This window comes from Hipposideros armiger, unplaced genomic scaffold (assembly GCF_001890085.2).
Source record: "Hipposideros armiger isolate ML-2016 unplaced genomic scaffold, ASM189008v1 scaffold_118, whole genome shotgun sequence".
In the NCBI taxonomy this organism is placed as follows: Eukaryota; Metazoa; Chordata; class Mammalia; order Chiroptera; family Hipposideridae; genus Hipposideros; species Hipposideros armiger.
The window spans coordinates 365,446-388,113 of record NW_017731468.1 but is presented as its reverse complement, the minus strand read 5'-3'; the positions used below and the strand labels follow the sequence as shown (position 1 = coordinate 388,113).

Below are 22,668 nucleotides of genomic sequence, written 5' to 3'. Positions count from 1 at the left end.
TCACACGGCACTGTCTGTGAGGGAGTTTTTAGCCAGTAAACAAATAACCGTATGGGAACACCCTCCCTATTCACCTGATCTGGCCCCCAATAACTTCTTTCTTTACCCAAAGATAAAGGAAATATTGAAAGGAAGACATTTTGATGACATTCAGGACATCAAGGGTAATACAATGACAGCTCTGATGGCCATTCCAGAAAAGGAGTTGCAAAATTGCTTTGAAGAGTGGATTAGGCACTGGCGTCGGTACATAGCTTCCCAAGAGGATACTTCGAAGGTGATCGTAGTGATATTCAGTAATGAGATATATAGCACTTTTTCTAGGGTGAGTTCACGAACTTAACTGTCCGACCTCATATGGGCATCATAAACGAGTTGCAAGGTTATATAAAGTAAATAAAAGTTACTGTGCTGTGCAGGGCCAGTAAAGGTTATATATTTTTATAGGTTAAAAAACCCCATAAAATTAGAAAACTATGTCATATGGTTTTTGTGGGTAGTTGAGGATAATTAAGCAACTGCTACTACAACAATTTATCATTAGAAAAATCCTAATGATAGGTGATATTTTTTTAAGAGATGTTTAATAAATGGACTAATACTTACAAATCTTTTACTTGCATTGCTTGTGGAAAGCTATCCTTCACCAACAGTAACTTTATAAGACTGATGTAACTTTCACTGTTAAACACAACGTTTTGCTTTTGTGCTTTCAAGAAAATAGTGTATGCATCTATGAAGGAAAAAAAAACAACAAAAAATGAGATTACATTATTCTGTAATGGCAAAGAGGAGGGAAAAATCCTAAAACAAAGCCCTAAACCCACATATTTTCGTTTCTTTCAAAATTCACCCACCCACTATACCACTGTACAAAGACATACACACTGAGCAAGCAGATGTTGTCATTCTTCTAATCTTTAAAATACAAAGTGACATTTTTTGGGAACTACTACTTAATCCAAAAGGATGATACCTGAAAGGGCTTCCTTTTAAAATTATTTTTCATATTAGCTTTCTGAAGTCAAATTATTTTCATGCCAACAAAACAAGAAATAGCTCTTCTGAATTTTTTCAAAAGATGATACTAGCTTCAAAATAAATTGCAAAATGTGTGTTAAAGTCCAAATAAACCAGAGGTATAATTTAGATTGAGGGGAGCACAAGATTCATTTTAAAGCAATCTTTAATCTATAAGTGGGTGGTTACAATGGTTAACATTTCCACACAATAGCATTAAAGTGAATATAGCCTATAATTCTAAAATTAGGAGATCAAATTATTTGGCTACGACAGGACTTATACAAAAACATACAATTTTCAAATATACAGATATCTAACAAGTAAACTAAGCAACATTTGTTTGACTGATTAACAGTTTTATTTCACTTGTTCACAATAACTGTCAGTGAATGAAAAGATGTTACCAAAAGAGAAGTAACTACACTTTTCAGTCACTTACTTTTCTGAAATAAAATTGCCTGGCTATGAACACCCAACTGAAACTACAATCCACTATCTGTTGTATATAAACAAAGCACACTAGAGATGAGGCATAACTGAACTATCACGTATGACCTCCTACAGATATAAAGCTCAGTAAGGAAATGCAGAACACACAATGAGGAATGAACATATTAATGCTCAGGAGAATATTATAAACTATTTGAGAGGTTCCTGAGCAAGCAGAAACTATGCTTGTATTTCTAAGTTAGGGGAGTCTGTATTGGCCCTTCAATTAAACCGCAGTGACCTATCAAAAACTTAGTATTCCTTTCAAGCTAAATTCACAGAAAATGAGAAAAAAGATATATGATATTAATACCTGTATCTTAACTAAGAACAATAGATAGAATCTATTATTCAGTGCATACTGCATATATTTTCCTTTTAAAGGACCTAAGAAGATGTAATGAAATTGTTTACTTCCCAAAAAACATATATAATAGTTCACTAGTTTGCTGAATGAAAATAAATAAGTACAATCTGAATATTTAATATCAACAAAATAAGTCTAGAAAATCTTACTAGCTGTTTTCTAAAAATTGTAGTCTTTTCAGGAAATTGGTATGGCTGTGCTTATTATTTTCTAGTAGGTTTTTTTAAAAGCACCAAACTCATTCACCACAGGTTTTGTTTCTGGTATCACACTTTTTAAGTATACTGAACTATTAGAAATTCAATGAAGTGCTAATGTAAGTATTCACTTCTCAAAGTATTCAATCTAGCATTCACTGTTCAAGGTATTCATATTTTGCTACAGATTCAAATCCTGAGATATATACAAAAGTAACTAAAAGCTCTGAAAAAATTAACAGGATGAAACCAATTAGATAAATTGTGTATTAAAAAATCTTGTATCTCTACATTTAATACTACATCATAATTATTTAGTTAATGAGTTAAATGTTTTTACTTAAACAGCAATTTAAAAACAGGCAATACATGAAGGAATATTAAAATATTTTAAAACAGAAACTACATACTAACCTTATATTCATTTCAGTCAAATAAAAACTCCGCTCGAATATTTAAATAGTATTGATGATAATTTTAAATTTAGATTTAACAGATACTTGGTGAAAGACACAAGGATGTATAGATTGAATATGCAGCAAGGGAAAATGACTCAATAAAAAGTTACTCTGTATGACTGAGAAAGCATAACACCTTAGCTTATTCTTATTTCATACACATTGTCAGTGTCACAAAATTTCTAGTTAAGTCTAGAAATCAACAGGTTCCATAAATTCCTAAATTGATTCATTTCTACTCAATAGAGCTAAAAACTCTCAATACTAAAATAAAAAGAATAATCTGCTGCATAATGGTTAAATTATCATAAAGCATAGTTGAAAACAAAAACTGAAGGACTTAGAGATAATGGTACCATTCCATGAGGAAAAATTAACAAAAATGAAGGAAACAATAGTTATATGATTTTGGGAGGGTACAAAAAAATCTAAGCGAAAGTGTCTAGAATGTAATTGGCAGGCTTCTACCAGAGGGTTAGAGATGGTCAAAAAACTTAAAGGAGGTAGGCATGCCTTCAGGGAAATTTACCACTAGACAAAGGGAAGAAAAGCAAGAAACAGGGTTCATGTCCTGCCTCCAACCTTGACATACAGTAGTCCCCCGATCCAAGGTTTCGCTTCCCACGGTTTCATTTACCTGCAGTCAACTGTGGTCCAAAAATATTAAATGGAATATTCCAGAAATAAACAATTTGTAAGTTTTAAGTTGTGTGCTCTTTTGAGTACTATGATGAAATCTCACTTAGTCCCCCTCAGGATGTGAATCATCCTTTAGCCCAGCTTATGCACGCTGTACACACTACCCACCCATTAGTCACTTAGTAGCCATTTTGGTTAGCAGTGCGATTGTGTGTTGTAGTACTGCAGTGCTTATGTTCAAGTAACCCTTAATTTACTTACAATATCACATTCATATAACTTTTATTACAGTATATTGTTATAATTGTTCTACTTTATTATTATTGTTAATCTCTTCTTGTGCCTAATTTATAAATTAAACTTTATCGTAGGTGTGCATGTATAGAAAAAAACATAGTATATATAGGGGCTCTGTATTATCTGCGGTTTCAGGCATCCATTGGGGGTCTCGGAACGTATCCCCCCATGGATAAAGGGGGGACTGCTATATTGCTTGATCACTTCAACACACACAAGTATGGTGGTTAATGCTCTAATCATTTTTTGCTTTCAAATAAAAGCAAAATATAGTGAATATATTTGCCCAAAAAATTCATGCTATTTTCAAAGGATAATATTTTTATAAAACCTAATTTAGTTTTTGTTATGAAAAATTTCAAATATACAGAAAAATATAAATAGTACAATGAACACCTCCATATGCCCATCACCTACATCTAACAATTATTATTAACATTTTGCCAGATTTGCTTTATTTATTTATTTATTTATTTATTTATTTTTAAAGATTTTTATTGGGGAATTGGGGGATGGGAACAGTGCTGGGGACTTGGGGAAAGGGGAACAGACAAGTTGCTGTCGTTTTGTTCTTCAATCTAGTTGTGGAGGATGTTGCTTCACTGGCCCAAGTTGGCACCATCATTGCGCTCTTCTCTGGCGAGGCAGATCAGTCGCCGGCTTCTGGACGGCCGCTCACTGCGGCTGCTGGCCGCTCACGCTGGCTGCTGGCCACACACGGTAGCCCATGGCAATCCACTGCCACAGGGACTGCAGCCCACGCCGTCGCCGGCGACTCATGGCAGCCCAGCTCCAGGTTGAGCTGTTGTTCAGCATCTTAGCTGTGGAGGGCAGTGTCACTGGCCCTCATATGTGGGATCCGAACCGGGGCCCTCTGGCATCCCAAGCAAGTTCTTAACCATCGCGCCACTCGGCCGGCCCCAGATTTGCTTTATTTTTGTTCTTTATGGCTTAAGTATTTTTAAATAAATTACAGAAATCTAGACTTTTTTTCCATCTCTCAATACTTCATTATAGATTCCAAAATTTAAGGATATTTTCCTCTCAATCATAGTACCATTATAACAATATCTAATAAAAATGAGAGCAATTTCTTAATACTACCTACCATTCAGTCAATACTTACATTTTCCCAATTGCCCCCAAATGTCTTTGCTAATTTAAAAACTGAAATAATATATACAATTTTAAGTTCCATCTCTATCTTAGAGCACTTCTAATTTGGCAGGCTTAGATCCCATAGTGCTGTTAGAAAGAAGACCCCAGTGTACATGTTTACCTTTACTTTTCTTCGATTGGCAGGCATTCAATAGCTCTTTCTGGATGTTAGTTTCTACAGGTGAGGATGCTGAAGAATTCAGGGAATGTTTTTCATCCTCATACCACAACTTAAAAACAAAATTATTCATTTAAACAAAAACTGGTAAATACAGTGATCTTTTCAGTATAGAGCTGGACTAATCTATGACATAAAGTTATACTAGCAATAAAATCTGTTATGCTTACAGATAAAAACAAATTACCTCAGGGACATCAAACGGAACCTCCTGATTATTGTTTCTTAGGATTTCTGCTAATAATCTTAATGTCTTCCCACGAGGAATTATATTTTCTTCTTGCATTTTATTCCAGACAGCATCAGCTCTTTGCCAGTCGCCATTTAGTTCTGTAAAAGTTGATTAAACAGAAATTCATGAACATATTAAATAGAATTTATGAAAATATTTAGAACTTTTTCTTAATTGATGTTGAAGGAAGAGTTATTCCAAATATTGACTCCAAGGAAAGGAACAGGGTAATTGTGAACAAAGGGTAAAATGACTTCTTTCTGAATACCCTAATTTTAAACCATAAAAATTCCTTACCTATTAAAAAGCAAAGCAAAACAAAAAACCCTGCACTGTGTTAAACACTTTGAAAATCATGTCAATAAAGTTTGTTGTTTTAAAGTAACTTGAGATACTGCCTACTGCTTAAATCAAAATCAGAAACAGGTAGCTTAGTCTTTGGAAAGATGATGGATACATGTATAAGGTATAGTACACAGCTGAGGGTCTAAAATGAATGAAATAATGCAAATGTATGATTTTCTTCAAAAGCGACTAATCAACAAACTTTTTTCACTTAGTTGAATAGGGAGAATTCGCTCTGGTTGACCTGAAGAATTTCTATGACAGTGTGTGATAATTTCTTAACAGATAATGCCCTCAGACTAAATGAGTATTAAAGAATGACAGGAAGTTTATTGGAAGGAAATAGGCAGGTTCCTTCACACTGAAAAACTGAGTTCCTTCTATGGGGTAACCTAGTCTTCACAAACAGCAAAAACTTAAGAATCAAGACTTTATTTTTAAAGATTCTTAAGGGTTTTGAAAAAAAGATTAAGTCATTTAATTTAATAAACTTCTGCTTGTGTAAAACTAGAGCAGAATAGGAAAAATGTCATATGACACATGATGTTCAATCCAATTATTAAGCACAAAGAAATACTGCTTTAAATGTGTTCTTTTTTTTTTTTAACTTATAAATGTGAAGACGGAATATCTCTATTGTGTATGGGCAGCTCTAGAAAGGGGGTTTGTTTCAGGACACAAATATTCTGTAAAACACAAGTCAAATTGCTTCTCAAAACACCCAAATACAAAATAAAACAAATGGAATTTTCCTACATCTCACCATCCCCTCCAAGTTGAAAAGCTAAGTTTTTGATAACTAATGACTCCTGGAAGTAAAAAACTCAAAGAAAAAAAAAAAAACACATTCAAACTCCATCAGAAACGTGCAATAAAGAAAAAGGTAAGTGATGACTAGGAAAATTTCTACTCCATAGACTGCAGCCTAAACCTTCACATAGAATACACTAAAAGGGAGCCCAACAGTGGAAACTAACCTGAAGTTCAGTGTGATTTTATACAGACTTTGATAATAAAATCAGTCTAATTAATATAAAACCCTTAAATTTACAATCAATTTTCAAAACAAGACTCTCATAAGCTAATCATGCTTTTCCTTCTTAAAATATCAAGTAATGTAAAATTCAATTTGTAAAAGTAATTTTTCAAGTATTTGAATGTACAAAATTAATTTGAAAAAATACATTAAAAACAAAAACCCTAGCTCCACAATCTTTGATTCCAAAGAAGGGGAAAGGTGGAAAGGAGCATTTCTGTCCCTGCCAAAGGGTACTGGGGATGCAGAAGACGCCGGAAGGTTTCCAAGAGCTGAGAAGAGCACTGCTAAGGTGCTTTTTCAAGAGATTAAGTCTTAAGCTAACAGAACTATTCCAAACACTGAAGACAAGGTGGGACTGAAAGGTTCTTCTGACTCTGGGAAAGATCTTCAGACTCTTGAAAGGCCAACTTTTTTTCTTTGAAAAAAGGCACAAAGTTTATGAAAAGCTTCTACTTGGGGAGGAGAAGATATTATAGAGATGCACCTATTCACATAAGTTACCAGCTTACAACAAAAAATGTTTCAAAATACAGTTGAGAATCAGTGTATATAGCATAAAACAACCCAGTTATTTATATAGTCATACATATATATACCGTGGCTGCCAAAAACATGTATACACATGACCTGTATTCATCTTTTGTTATTGGTATATATTGAGTATTACAATTTTAAGTTTTTTCCTTTCTTAAAATAAGTATACAATTTTTGGGGGCACCATCTGTATTTTTTAAGGGAAAAAATTTCTTGAAAATGTACTTGGATTACAAAGTTCATAACAAAAATTTGAGGCAATCCAACTAATCGGTGCGCCAAAATCTGTAGCTGTGTGTAAAACCTCACAAAGGCATGGAAAAGCCACGCCTTTCTTTCATAATATCCCTCTGGGGCTGAAAATTCCTCCTCCTAAGAAAACAATTATACTTGTTATTTGAAAAATCAAACAGCCACGAACTTGGGCTGTGACCAGGGAATGGACACTCTGCCTGGACAAGCCCTTCACTTTCCTGGAACTCATGGTCCCCTCTTCGAAGAACAAAAGGGCTGACTATGACTACTAAATGCTCTTTGAGAACTCTAAATGGTCTCTGAGGGCTCTAAAGCCAAAGATTTTCGACACAGTGAATTTCACAAGAACAGACATAGCTGTGGGGCTCCATTTTAAGTGTGTAACAAACAGTTGGTACTTTATGCATGGTCTCCATGGTATTAAACAAAGAGATAAAGATTTCTAGTTCAAGGTTTTCATTATAAAGCTAGTCAGTTTTTACGTATAACTGGTACGATAGGGCAATTTCCAAATTCCCCATTGGCTAATCACCTGATTATGGGTCTTGAAATATTATTCCCCCCCGCTAAAATAAGGACTCCAGGTCTAGGACAGGAATTATGCCACATAAGCCTGGCCTGGTTTATTTTCCTGAAAATAAGGAACTAACTATCAAAGACCAACAGGAAGTGTCAAATGATGTAAAAGCCAATGTGAAAGGGTTCCCATTGGCCAAAGATGGGACAAGGTGAGCACAAAAGAGAATTTTAACACGAATACATTAAAAAATCTCATGAACTCATAAGAAATGAATCAGTGATCAACTCTGAAGGTTCCAAAGGACACCAGCACTTAAAAATTGGTAATTAAGCGAGAAAAGCACGCATTTTACCTTTTCCTGTCAGTGTATTTCATATTAAGCAAAAAAGGAAGCCACAAAACATAATGTGGAGTACGAAACATGTAGAACATATAACAACCAAAATAATAGGTGTATATGCAAAAATCATATGACTCTAAATGAAGAGAGAGAATTGGAATGACGACAAATTGACCCACCCTCTGAGGCGCGGTCACAATGACATTTTCACATTTTGTTCTGTATAATATTGTATTGCCAGAATCTTTAGTAATTTAGAATACATTCATGTTTTATTGGTGTAATAAAAAAGGGGAGAAAACACCACACAGTGCAAAAAAAAAAAAATCAACATCCACAAGTACTTGAAGAAAACAGCACACGACTTCTGAGGTACATACAATACATGCTAAGGTTGTATGTAAATGTTGGGTTTTTATTTATTATTTTTGTTTTTTAAAGATTTTTATTGGGGAATTGGGGGAAGAGGAACAGACAAGTTGCTATCCTTTTGTTCTTCCATCTAGTTGTGGAGGACATTGCTTCACTGGCCCAAATTGGCACCATCACTGTGCTCTTCCCGGGCGAGGCAGATCAATCGCCGGCTTCTGGACTGCCGCTCACTGCAGCTGCTGGCTGCTGGCTACACACGGTAGCCCATGGCAACCCACTGCCACAGGGCTGCAGCCTATGCCGTCGCTGGCGACTCACGGCAGCCCAGCTCCAGGTTGAGCTGTTGTTCAGCATCTTAGCTGTAGAGGGCAGTGTCACTGGCCTTCATATGTGGGATCCGAACCGGGGCCCTCTGGTGTCCCAAGCCAGCTCTTAACAAATGCGCCACTCGGACGGCCCATAAATGTTGGGTTTTTAAAAACAAATTTAAAAAAATTTTTATTGCAAAATTACAAATGTAAAGCATCTTTATTTTTGGATAGAATACTTTATGTATACAAAGAGTAAACTATCTTTACTTTGTATATGTAAAGAAGAAATGGAAGAGTTTAGAATATAAGGAAATCTTTGGTGAGAAGGTGAAAACATTGCCATTTAGAAATAATAGTGTATTCCTTACGCAAGTGATGGAGTTGTTTCATTCATGTAATGTTTGTTGTAGGTCTTAGGGGCTAATTTTGTAAGACTAACACAATGAAACATCAAAATGCATTAGAAAGAATAAAACTATAGTTTGAATTATGACACATTCTTTTAACAGATCACCTATGAACATCATACTATATAGAATAAGTAGAAAATAAAAGCAGTTTTAGTACAGCTAGTATTTAAAGGCATGAAAATAGTTATACTTTTTATTTCTTAATCCACATTATAGTTACATGAATGTTGGCTGTCATAAATGCATGCGCAATGGGGTTTTTTTTTGGTGTGTGTTTCTGTACTATGTTGTAATTCACAACAAAATTGCAGGTGAGAGAGATATTGTTTTAAAATAAACGAAGCAAATTGCCCTTCAACAATACTCCAAAATAATGCAGCCAACTCCTTTTAAGGGCTAAAATCACATCAATTCAAAAGAATAAGCTCATGGGCCGGCCGAGTGGTGCGTTGGCTAAGAGCTGGCTTGGGACGCCGGCTCTGAGCAGCAGGGCCCCGGTTCGGATCCCACATGAGGGCCAGTGACGCTGCGCCCTCTACAGCTAAGATGGTGAACAACAGCTCGACCTGTAGCTGGGCTGCCGTGAGTCGCCGGCAACGGCGTAGGCTGCAGTGGGCTGCCATAAGCTACCGTGTGTGGCTGGCAGCCAGCGTGAGCAGCCGGCAGCCAATGTGAGCTGCTAAGAGCCGCCGTGAGCGGCTGTCCAGAGGCCAGCGACCAATCTGCCTCACCCAGAAAAAGCACACAATGATGATACCAACATGGGCCAGTGAAGCAACCTCCTCCACAACTAGACTGAAGAACAAAAGGACAGCAACTTGTCTGTTCCCCTCCCTCAATTCCCCAATTAAGTCTTAAAAAAAAAAGTATAAGCTCATAAAAACAGTCCAGTAAGTGAAACACATTATTTTCTCAGAAATCCACAATCCAAAAGATGGACTTTTCAAGTATAATAGGACCACCGTATGTTCCTTTTCAAATAAATTGAGTCTATAGTGCTTCATGTATTATTTCACATATTTAAGTAGTGGTCCAAGTCAGAGGGTAAAATGGAGGGGGGGGGGCGTACAAGGTGGGGGGGCCGCAGAAGGAGATAACTTGCCTCCTCTTCAGAAAGGGAAAAGTTAGGGTCATCACAACCACATTACTTATACCAGAAGGTGGGAAGTATACAAATTGGGTTAAAAAGTATACTTCCCTGTAAGATTCCTCTGGCTTCCAGCCTCCCAAGAAGCCACGCCCACACTCCAGAGCTCCTTAGATCCTTCCCTGGGCCCCCACTGCACACTGTACATCCTCACAGCTGCTCCCTCACCCTGAACCGTCAGCCTTGGTTACAGGTCTAACTCTTCCTGCAGAGCAATACCCCTTATACCTGCAGTGCCCACCTCCACGGCTAGCACAGTAAGGGGCGTCAGAGACATTTTTTTCTGAATAAAAGTTTATATAGTCTTCCACGGGGATCACTTTTTAGATTCACTTGCATAAATTCAGTATTTTTTTTCTTAAGTTTGCATAAAACTAGAATTTAAGCATGAAATAGTTATTCAAAAGGTAGAAAATACAGGGAAAGAGGGAGAAAGAATGAGCACTTGAATACAGGTTGTAATCCACAAATTAAGGACTTAAATGCCTAAAACATAACTTTTAAAATTCTATACATCTAATAACGACAACCTCAGTATTGTGCCAGAATTTGATCATTCAAGTCAATATGGGGTGAAATAATAACTGTAAGAATGTCTGTGAAGTATGTACTTCAAAGCAACCAACGAGTGAAATGTACATATTACAAGTCTTATTTTACTTACATCATCAAGATGTAAGATAAAGCTTCCAATGATAATAAATAAATACAAGTTCAAAGAGACAAATAAATCAACCTATTCATTGCTGACTATGTTTGGTGAAGGAAAATTTCCCATGAGAAAAAGAGAACAATAAGTTTAGATCAAACACCTATGAAGCCAAACAACAACAACAACAAAAAGAGGTGTGGTGGGGTGAGTGGGTACACTGAATAGTCTAACTGTTGCTCCTCTCTTCAAACTCCCGAAAAGAGACTGCAAAGTTCCCAGATGTGTAAACTGGTATAAACGTATCACAGCATGATTTAATAATAAAAGACAAAAGTTTCAGAAATGCTAATCACTTTTAACTCTTCATACAAATACAAATTCACCCTAAGGAAACAATTAAGGGTGTGAAAAAAGATTAAGGTACAAAGATGACTAGCGCAGTGTTATTTTATAATATGAAAAACTGAAATGTATTCACATGTCTAGCAATAGATTAAATTCTAGTATATCTGTTCAATGTAGACATTTGTAGGTAATAAATGTAGAAAAATGTGTGTAATACAGAATTGAGTCAAAACTGTATTATAATATGACCACACTTTAAAAAGAAATTGCTTGGTAATGAGTTTGTGTATCAATATGCATTTTTTTCTGGAGAAAGATCTATATAAAAAGAAGAAAAAGAGGGTAACCAGTTAGCTCAGTAGGTTACAGCACGATGCTGCTAACACCAAGTTTGCTGGTTCGATCCCCACATGGGCCACTGTGAGCTGCGCCCTCCTTAAAAGAGTCAGCGATGCCACTGTAGCACGAAAGCAAAGTGTAACCAATGACCACAGCTGTTCCCCAATAAAATTTTTTTTAAAAAAAGAAAAAGAAAAATAAGAAAATGAATAGTCTACCCTCAAGTCCTGTTAAATTGTGTGGCTCTGATAAAGATTTTTCAACCTTTTCATTATTGCAGTAAGAATATCAGAAATTGAAGAAAATAAAGATTGCACAACATCTGTAATGTTTTTGTGATAAAGTTCAACCTGGCCTCTACTCGAGCCTCTGCTGAAGATTCCACATTTGGCAATTCCTGGATCTTCCTCAAAGCCTGATATTTCTTTCCTGCCACTGCTTTCAACAGAATAAATAAATGGCACAAAATGAAAACATGAGGAACCATCAGATTACTTACTATACAGTTTCAGCAGATTGTAGTACAGCTGGTCTCTATCACATTCAAATAGCTTCTGTGTCAGCTCCACTAACTTCTCTAGAGTTTCAACCTTAAAAATAAGATTAACATATAGACCTAGGTTGTGTAAAGGACATATTTTATAATTGAATTATTCAAATCTCAGCTGAACAATTCTTCAAATTTGCTTTACTGAAAGGGTAAATTAACTTTACTTCAAAAGTTAAAGGGCTGAACGGCCGGCCGAGTGGCTCAGTTGGTTAAGAGCTCGCTCAAGAGTTTGAGCTCTGAGCAACAGCGGTTCGAGTCCAGCCCAAGCTGAGCAGCCGCTGANTCTGAGCAACAGCGGTTCGAGTCCAGCCCAAGCTGAGCAGCCGCTGAGCTGCCAACAGGTAGCAGGATGGCTCAGCTTAAAAAAAAAAAAAAAAAGTTAAAGGGCTGAGCACAACAATGTGAATGTACTTAATGCCACTGAACTGTACACTTAAAACTGGTTAAAATGATAAATTTTATGTTATATGTATTTTTTTTTTAAGTTAAAGGGTTCAAGTACTCTTTGGAGTCAAGAATACAACATGAACAATTATCTAGTTGAAACCTCCACAAGGTACATTTGGAGAACTCAAAGATATCTGTGGTGAAGGACTCGGTGAGTATATCCTATATTTATTACTAAGAATACATTATACTCCTCTTCCCTGTGGCTTTTACTTGGGAGGATGTGAACAGATTATCTGAACTGCAGGAGAGGTAAAGCTGAAATTCCACCGGGCCCCATACAGCAATTCCTCTGCTCACTAAGGACTGAAGCAGATTTAAATGGCCAAGGAAATAAGGTTAGCCTGCTCAGGCCAACCAATAGGATAAATAAAGCAAGCTAAAACCTTCAGAGCTCAATTCAGAATTTTCAACTACTGCACCTCAGAAACAAGAATTAAACTATAGCTTATCTGGAAAACAACCAAGATAACACTGCTTCCACTCATGATGCTGTATCTCCTGAAATCCCCAAATGGTCCTATGATGTGTAGGACACTTGCTTTCTACTCAGTTTTAGGTACATGAGACCAGAAATTAAACACAAACCTGATTACTTGAAATGCATCTATCACAAAACCACTGAAGTCTTGTCGGTCGAGCTCTAATGCCTGGAGTCTGTAAAATAAAATCATACAGCACACAAAGGTAAGGCTTTAGCTGTTAATTTCCCCTTAAAGGCAAATAGTTTTCCTCCTAATGAATTTGCTGCCTCCTTCCCGAACATGGAGACTACAAGAAACCTATAACTTCAACCCAGTTATCAAAGATCTTTAGGATTAGAACACAGCATAAAACACAACCTATACTTAACCTGTGTCTAGAGATTCGGGTTATTTCAAAATGTTGCTTTGCAGACCAATTTTCATTCCATAAAGCTTTAATTATAAAAATGGTTAAACTTCCTTTAGTTCAAAACGAAACCTTGAAATGATGAACCAAATCAACTCCAAAATATGTTACACACACACACACACACACACACACACACACACACACACACACACACACACACACACACACACACACTTCAGAGATCCCTCCCAGCAGATTCAGGAAGCAAACATTATTAATATGTTACACAAGCTTATTAACAACTATCACACCAACAAACCAATGGCTCTTTAAAAAAAGAAACATGCTTTGTAAAATTCAGTGATTAAAAGTCTTCTGACTACCACAAATGCTTGCGTAGTATCCAAAACAAAATGTCTAAAGAGCTAAGTACTTAAATCAAGCTAAGTACTTAAAATTAGTTTAGTCTTAGTTTATTTCAATAATGAAGACATATGTTATAGCCTCAACTAGAAATTACTAAAGTTTAATCAATAACTCTGGCTTAGAGCAATTATTATATTTTACAATTTTAGGTACTGGAATTAAAGACAAACCATTTTACATGTAATTGGGAAGATTTGTCACTGTAACTATAGTATTTTCACCATCTGTAAGAAGGCCTCACCATTAAATACATTTCAATCACAGCAACGTGAGAAGAAAACTACATACTCATTAGCCTTGGCTGCTCCAGTCTACAGAAGGTACCTTTTTACTGCTTTTGCCACTTTTTACTGCTTTTGCCTCTCAGGTTTGTTGACTAAACCAGATACCCATCAAATCTAATCTCTTATTTATAAATAAGTCCTCGTTATTTTTTATTTCTTAAAATAATATTGTACAACGTTAAATTAGGAACTGAAGCAGAAACTAACATCTCAGAGCTTTGGTAGAATGACAGAAATATTGGTACAGTACAAGTTATATAAGTGTTCTCATTCTAACTGTGCAAATATCTACATTTTGGGATACAAGAAATAATTGTTGAAGAAATTAATTTTTGAAATATATTCTTAAAAATCATTAATATTTACATGTCACATAATTTCTATTCAAGGGTTTTCTCATCGTATCTGTTTTGTTTCACAACATATATTACATTGAAAATGAAACCAACATCAACTGTATACAAAAAGCCCTTGAGAAAAAACTCAATAATCCTCTTTAGAACATGGCAAAATGAAAGGGCTACATCTACTTACAACTTTCAATATTATTGCTGATCCAAATGCCAATGATCTAAATAGCACAACTTTTACAGCCAACTCTTCCTTTTTGTGGCTGATTAATCTCTGTCACTGGCAGACAGCTGACTTATACGGCAGATATTCCAATGTTTCATTTTGAAATTGAGAACTGTTTTCACATATAAATCTCAATCCTCAAAAGAACATCTAGGTCAGATTAACTAAATCTCCTAGGCTTTTGTAATAGTCTACATGTTTGGCTTATCTCTTAACATCTTACTGAATTTTAAGCATTGCAAGTTGAAAGCAAAAATAGAAAATGTAACAAAAACACAAAGGAGGACAGAGTTCTAACTGGGATGTTGAATATAACTTATCAAAAACCAGTTAATGCTTAATTAAAACAAACCAACAGACTCACTTTTTGTTTTTGCTATTTACAACCTACTTAATGGACAGGAAGGATACAATAATTATTGTAATAAAAAAACCGGCATGTTTGTTTCCACCTGGGTTACAATGATAAATGTAAATTACATCTCAATAAAGCTAAGGTAAAAATAAGCACTAATTAGCAATTTCCCCCCTTTTTATTTCTTTGCTCTACATCCCATACTTCTAATACACTTCCCATCAAACTTACAGACGTTAAAGTACTACCACATCCATCATCCTCCACCTCATATCCTATTTCCTCCACAAAGTCTTCCCTAATTTCCTACACTGAGGGTAAGTTCTACTCTTGAATTCTCAGAACTATTTATACTTTTCGTATCGCAGTTAACACTTCTCAGTCTTATATAGCAGTTTTCTTCACATATTAATCTCAATTTCAAGCTTCACATTAGTTCCTTTGGGATTCATCTTGGTCTAATTTACTTTTCTCTTTCCCTCTCTTTTGGAAGAAAATAATATTTTTTCTGAGTATAAGAATATGTACTCTCATTATAGAAAACTCAGAAAATACAGAAAAGTATAAAGCAAAACACAAGCTATAATTCCACCCTCCTGCAATAATCTATATGTAGAAATAAAACATAAGGTTATGTTAAAATGTATTACATATATACATGATATATGTATGCCAACTCATTTGAAAAACAACACAGGTCATACTATACACGGAATCTTGCCTCATCTTTCCTCTTTTAAAGGGAGCATTTTAATGACTGGTTTCTTATCTCCCATAGTGCTTCAAATACAAAGAAGCTTCGTTATATATTTTGCTTTGGAAATTCAACCCTAGTGAATCTACTCATTGATAAGACACAGTGCATTTGGGGAGTGACAAAAATGTTGCTCAGTGTTTATCATCATTTTTCATATGCTGATACAATCCTAGTTAATTTTCATTACTTTTTATATTTACAATAATCCTTACAAAGCTGTAAGAGAGAACTCTACATCTTGAATTTTAATTGTGAAAAAAGCAAGTTCCCAACTTTAATTCAACTCCAACTGACCACGAAAAAAAAAAGCAACTGAAAACGTTCTCATATATTACACCCTGCTGTCTTACTCTAGGGTACTGCAGGGATGCTGTAAAGCTATTCTTTATTCTTTAAGCAATTTTGTACACATCCGCTATGAAAATTCTGTCATCAGTAGACAGCCATTCCTAAATGAATGATGCTATAAGTTGGTAAAGCTTCAGCGTAATTAAGACGTAAGGTTCTCCTGCCTATTCATGTGACAAGCATGTATCTTACGCTAAGCATCATATTGTGAATTATGTGGGGTAAAGAGGACAACACAATCCCTGCCTTTAAGAGGCAGGGGGAATTAATATTATTGATTACTACCATAATCCAGGAAACATGCAAGCTGCTTTACATACATTATGTGATTGAGTCTTTAAAAAAGATACCATCTTTCCTTTTACAGATGAGGCAGCATAAAAAGGTTTAGTAACTTGTCCACTGTCGCACTGGCAAGTAGATGGCAAAAGGAGAAGTCGTTCTTATGTCTTTGGTTCTTCCTATTTTGTCTTGCTTGTTACATAAAGAGAGGCACACGATGACTGCCTACTGTAGAACCTCTCATCGCTATTATCTGAATACCTGAGTTTCATTTCTACTCTGATCAGTGCCCTGCTAACACTGATACAGGCATACAGAGCAGCAGGACTCAACAGGCAGGCAGCTCCCCTCACATTTTCAGATAGACTACCCTTACAATGAAAGAATTTATACCCTTTTCTAGAAAATACAAATGAACTCCCTGAGCTACAGAAACACCTGTCTAAGAAAGCATGCCCCACTTCCTTCTGACAGGAGGTTATAAGACAGATCAAAGGAGAAGAAAGTTCTGAATTAATTTCACAAGTCCTTCTTTCCCATACTAGGCTTTTCTCTTCTTTGCAAAACATCAAGAGAAACTAATGGTATTCTGGGTTGTGTGCCTGTATTTTCACTTTCATGATACATAGCCAATACACAAACAAGAAGGCTAAACACTACCTCTGTGTGCCATCCACCATGGCACTTTTGGAAATAGACACAGAATAATGGCAAAGTAGGATCTGAGAGAAACATGATTACTGATATATCTACAAATTTATTTTAATCACATTAAACATTTTTTCTTAAGGTGATGGGTCCATCTTCTGGGGAATGTTGTTTTTTAGGGGATATGAATTGTTTCATAGTGAAATTAGTCACAATCTGAACAGACTTTATAGTTGTCCTCTGACTTATCAATCTTAGTAAACAAAATTTCAATCAGGCCTAGATAAAATATACTAATCCTAAATAAGCCAGGTTTGTCACCTACCATTTCCTGTAAGCTGCTTACCAAAGTTAAAAAAAAAAAAACGAGAAGAAGACGACATTTTAAATTAAATGCCAAACAGTTGCAGACAGCACTTGTTTGGCTGATTAACTTGTAGACAAGCATTACAAATAAATCTGAGCAGGGTCTGCAGCAAATTAAATTCCATTGCTTTTAAGAACAAAGAATTCCTTGGCAAAGAGGATTAGCAACTTTACACCCAGGAATGCCAGTTTAATTTAATTGTTCCACAATCCAAGATTTATGCAAATATCATTTTGATATATAACAGTGAATTTAACAAAGTGAGGAAACAAATTCAATATACAACCAGGCTGCTTTTTCTGAACTGTAATTATATACAATAAAGAAGCTGGCCCAGTTCCCCCCCCGCCTCCCCCACCAACCCGCTCCATTATTAGGATTGAATTATATTAACATGAAGCAGAACAAGTCTAATTAAAGGTTAAAATTTTTAAACATATTCTAATTAAGAGTCTAAATAGCTGTACAATTAGAATACTGTAGTTAAAATCGCACCTCAATGATCTTCTTGGCCTCTTTGTAATTTCCTGTTTGTAGGAAGGCAAAGAAGAGATCATAGAGCATTGTCATTTCACCTTGCTCTTGGCTCACAAAGTCCATTGCTAGAGAGGAAAGAAGAACATACGCAGAGAAACACAAAATCACTTGGAGTTCTGCAAAAACACAAGGAAACTTTAAAACATATTTAGAATAACTTGAAGATTATAGTTATGTCAACCAATTTCTGCCACATGCCTTATTTAACAGCATACATCTATGACATTAAGTACCTAAGACCAGCTTCAAAGAGAACTGGTGAGAATAAGGGTAAAACATTTCTTATAAACTCAGATCACCAAAAAGTAACAGAGGAGCAACTTTTCAAAATGAAGTTATTAAAATCAGAGACATTGATAATACTGAAAATCTACCTGATAGTTTTCTTTTCAACTTAGAAGTGTAACAAAGTTTCTCTGGATGTGCTTGCCTTCTGTTAAATTTTCTCTTCACAGCAATGCTTTTAAGATTAAATAAGTAACGGGGTGAAGAAAACCCCAAGTACATCAAACATTAGACGGTGACTAACCTTTCTGAATTAGATCAGTCTCGCCTTTCTCTATCAGCTTACATAAGACATCATGAATCCTCGGTAATATTTTATACTTTTCATAGCAGTCAAAGGCGGCGTCAAGAGCAGCAGGTAAATCGTCCCTAGGAAACATAAAAATATCAACAATGAATTAAATATATCTAATTTATTTTAGAGAGATGTACAATGACCAGTCAAAATGTACGTGACTGAGCTTTAAGGTAGAAAACCACAAAGCAAAATGGAAAAAAAAAAAAAAAGAGAGAGAAACAATCCTTATATATAAATGTTCAGAGTACATTAGCAGTTCCGTTTTCCCTGCTTCATCTTTTATTGTTTTGCTTGCTAAATGGCACGTTTGTAAAAAGTTTAAATAGATGAAGGCATTCCCCGAGATTATTATAAATAAAATCTGATGTTATAAAAAAAAAGTTGCTCTCAGAATGCATTATTTCCACTATTAATGAGATTTTTCCAATTATTTATGTGTTTATGGTCTTCAATAATTCTAAATTTGGTAAATTTTATTAAATGTTCAAAAACAGCTACCAAGGAATTTTCCAAATAAGCTGAAAATAATTTCAGGAATTCATATGCACAGAAAATTTATTGTCGCTAAAACGGGGATATTTTTATGGTCATTGAACTCTAGGGGAACTCTCAAAAAGTTTTTCATTAGAGATTAGGCTTTTCAAACTTATTTCCAATCATAAAGTCAAGGCTTCTCTTATGTGGTAATAAATTAAAGTAAAAAAGATATTTTCCATTATGTCAGTTAGTTTCTTAAACAAGAGTGCGGAAATACATTCTCAGGGATCCTCAAAAACTACGTTTTCTTTTAAAAGGAAAATGACAGTATGAGAAACACTTAAGACCTTGGGAAAAGCTGTAGAGATTACGTGACCCAATTCTACTTGTCACCACCCTCCTTTATTTTTAAATAGATGAGGAAATTAAGGCATCTAGAGACTGACTCATCACTACTAGGTAAACAGAGGAAGGCACTGCCATCAGGTCCCTGAACTTCCCACTTTCCGTGGAATATATCTTATTATACATTACGCTCTAGTAAAAGCACTGTTGTTTATTTAACCTAATAAGGTGGTGTAATAGTGGAATAAGAAATTGAAGATTTTTGAAAAGAAAGTATGACATGCATATTAAAAAAAAAAAAGGAGGCACAGTTAGAGACACAGACCAAAATACTAGCGACAGTGACAATCTTTGTGGAGAAAACACATTTCTCTCATGCATGCAACAGTTTTCCAAAGGAAGAAAGCTTTTTTAAATTTTCTGTTGAAGCCCTAACATTTTGGTCCATTATACAAATGTTATGTTGCCCTAGATTGAATGACTATTTTATCTAGATTAAGATTTTTAAGCTGTACTAAAAATGTAAAATACCATGAGGAAGTGTTAATTTTACTGCAATAATACTGACACAGTGAAAGCGAACCCATCCTGATGGAACTCGACTGTACCCCCTTTACTGAGCCCTGTTTACGGTGCATCTTCTGGCACCCCACAGAGTCATTTGAATTTTTGTCATTTGGGGTGAAGACTAAATTACAGGTTAATTTCAAAACCGCAAGTAGATGTTGCAGGCTAGATTACTGTCATACAAGAGAAATGCTACAGTAGCTACCACATATGATATAAAGCTTTATATAATCAGTATTTTCCCTTGCTTCAGACACAAGTTCAGTTATTCCCTTTCTACAATTCCACTTAATGGAAAACTACTAAAATATTTTTAAAAGAAGAAATAACGCAAACTGATTTTTTTTAAAAGCGGCATGATTTGCTTTTCAGATCAATTCCCAAACTAGAATAGTAATGTCTCAATTGTATTTCCTCTGCATTAGGTCAAAGCTATCAATAAATGAATGAATAATTGTTCTGTCAATCAAAGAGACATGTTAATAGTCTTTGGTCTCCAAATATATGCTTCTGAAGATTATACATGCTCAGAACAACAACAGAAAAGACAAGAATAGCAAAATGGAAATAAGTCATATATTTGTTAGTAATTTTAAGTACCAATGTAATGTGGCTGCTGTCAGGTGGCCAACAAAATGAATTAGAAATCTATAATGAAACATTTCATGCAATGTGCACAGATGATAGAAATGAACTAATGACTTGTCCGTACTTTTCAATCCCTATTATCTACATTCTATGGTTGGATCATGTCACTTCAAAAAGAGATAAAAATGTCCATTCCTCATATAATTTGATGTCATCATTAATCCTTCCTATTAAAGCCTGGAAATTTGGACGATGGAAATGAAAAATATGAAAAAGTATCTAAGATTCACATTGCTAGGAAAATAGTTATACAGTCATAGGACTTTCGAATTTCAATCTTATTGATAAGTGTTAAATGCAGCTCAGCTACAGCAATGTGATACATTTCTAGAAGTGGTGATCAGAAGCAGATTATCACAATGGGTGAACTCAAGGACCTTGGGATTCCCTCCCAGTTCTAATACTCTAATGTGAGGCCGTATGAATTCGAGCTTATTAGGTTCATCAACTCAAATGTTTCATACCAGCACAGAAAATCATCATGCAAAAATACCACTTGTATTAGGCAGGATGAAGTCAGTAAGAGTAGCAAAATATCAAAAGGAAAAAGGGTAGAAACTGCTTTATACCCAAAATGTGAGATATAACACTACCAATCAGTACACTTCTGGTTTCTGTGACCTAACATGGTTCTGTGATTTCCTTTGTACACTTTAAAACATTAAAAATGATTTAAAATCCTACAAAATCACAATAATCTTATGAAGAAATCTTATGGATGACATTAATTCTGGATTCAAAACCTTGATTCCATGCCTTTTTTCAGTGTATACGCATGCAATTTCTAAAGCTTTATATGCAAATGAGTCAAATTTTTAAAAGTCCATTCCTGATAAAAACTTAGCCACTGCTTTCACAAACTTCAAATAAAACTAAAAGAAAATCAACTCTACAACACACTATTATCTCTAAAAAAAAACCCAGTGATATTTTCAATGACTAGGCACCCCCAAAAAATATTTCAGTGAAACACATAAAGTTATTTTCATGAATAAAACTATATATGCTAATATATGTAAAGTAGCCAGCTATTTAAAAAATGTTTTCATTGATACAAATTAACTTAATATAAGCTTTATCTAAATTCTGTAAGCCTGTGAAATAAAGGCAGGACAGAGGAAAGGAAGATTCTATAATTCCAAATTTTAAAATCACCCGTATTTATAAAAGGCTGAGTCCAGTAAGTAATTTGAACCTCTTTTAAGTGTTTAAGAGTTTTATTTATTAACCTGAATGGACTCACTTGGCCCATATTAAAATTCATTCTAAAAATCTCTAGTTCACTTTTTTAAAGGAACATGACCATATACAAAACTACTACAAACTTATTTTTGCATTATTACACAGAGGAATACCCAGAATGGTAAACTTGAACCTCATGTCAAATCTGATGTTACCTCTTATTTTAGTCATTATGAAATTAAAGTATGCTATAATATCCCCGCTAGAAAAAGAAACATTGGACATACATTCATATGAGGCATTTACTGATCATAAAACTATCTACTTAAAGGTACCAGGAAACAAAGCACTCCTACCCAAATTCTTCACCACATAAAACTGTAAAAATCACAAATGTGTTTCACATGATCTTGAACAAGAACCACCAGTGACAGCCATCTGTTCACCTATCAGTAGCTTGAAACTTAGTCTCCTTACAGCAAATAACTTTCCAATGCAGAGTATATTAATTTAAACAAAAAAAGACAAATATTGATTTTTAATTGGAATAAAGTGCTTCAACATTATGCATAAGGTGTCAGAGCAGTAGCAATTTACCTAAAGGGCTTACTGACTGAAAAGCTTTCAAAATCTAAAATCACTAAAGAGGGACTTGGGGGAGAAAAAAGTTTAAAACAAGAGGGGGGAAAAAAACACTCAAAATCAAACTATTCTATAAATCTTAAGCGGATGTTCAGTATGGAGAGAAATCAATTCAGGAGAAACCATCGTCTTCACAAAAATTATTCTGCTAAGAGAACCAGCCCTT

At 35.1% G+C, this 22,668-nt stretch overlaps 1 protein-coding gene across 2 annotated transcripts in view; it reads right to left on the bottom strand.

Annotated features, from left to right (window-relative positions):
• Nucleotides 1–22,668, bottom strand: part of LRPPRC (leucine rich pentatricopeptide repeat containing) — a 94,288-nt gene that overhangs the window by 22,549 nt on the left and 49,071 nt on the right. For both annotated transcript variants that reach the window (XM_019647950.1, XM_019647951.1), the window contains exons 24-30: nucleotides 18,588–18,712; nucleotides 18,017–18,123; nucleotides 13,233–13,301; nucleotides 12,147–12,237; nucleotides 4,994–5,136; nucleotides 4,750–4,858; nucleotides 607–733 (exon numbers count right to left, since the gene is read on the bottom strand). In XM_019647950.1, the coding sequence (XP_019503495.1) occupies nucleotides 607–733; nucleotides 4,750–4,858; nucleotides 4,994–5,136; nucleotides 12,147–12,237; nucleotides 13,233–13,301; nucleotides 18,017–18,123; nucleotides 18,588–18,712 (771 nt within the window). The remainder of the gene's footprint in view (nucleotides 1–606; nucleotides 734–4,749; nucleotides 4,859–4,993; nucleotides 5,137–12,146; nucleotides 12,238–13,232; nucleotides 13,302–18,016; nucleotides 18,124–18,587; nucleotides 18,713–22,668) is intronic.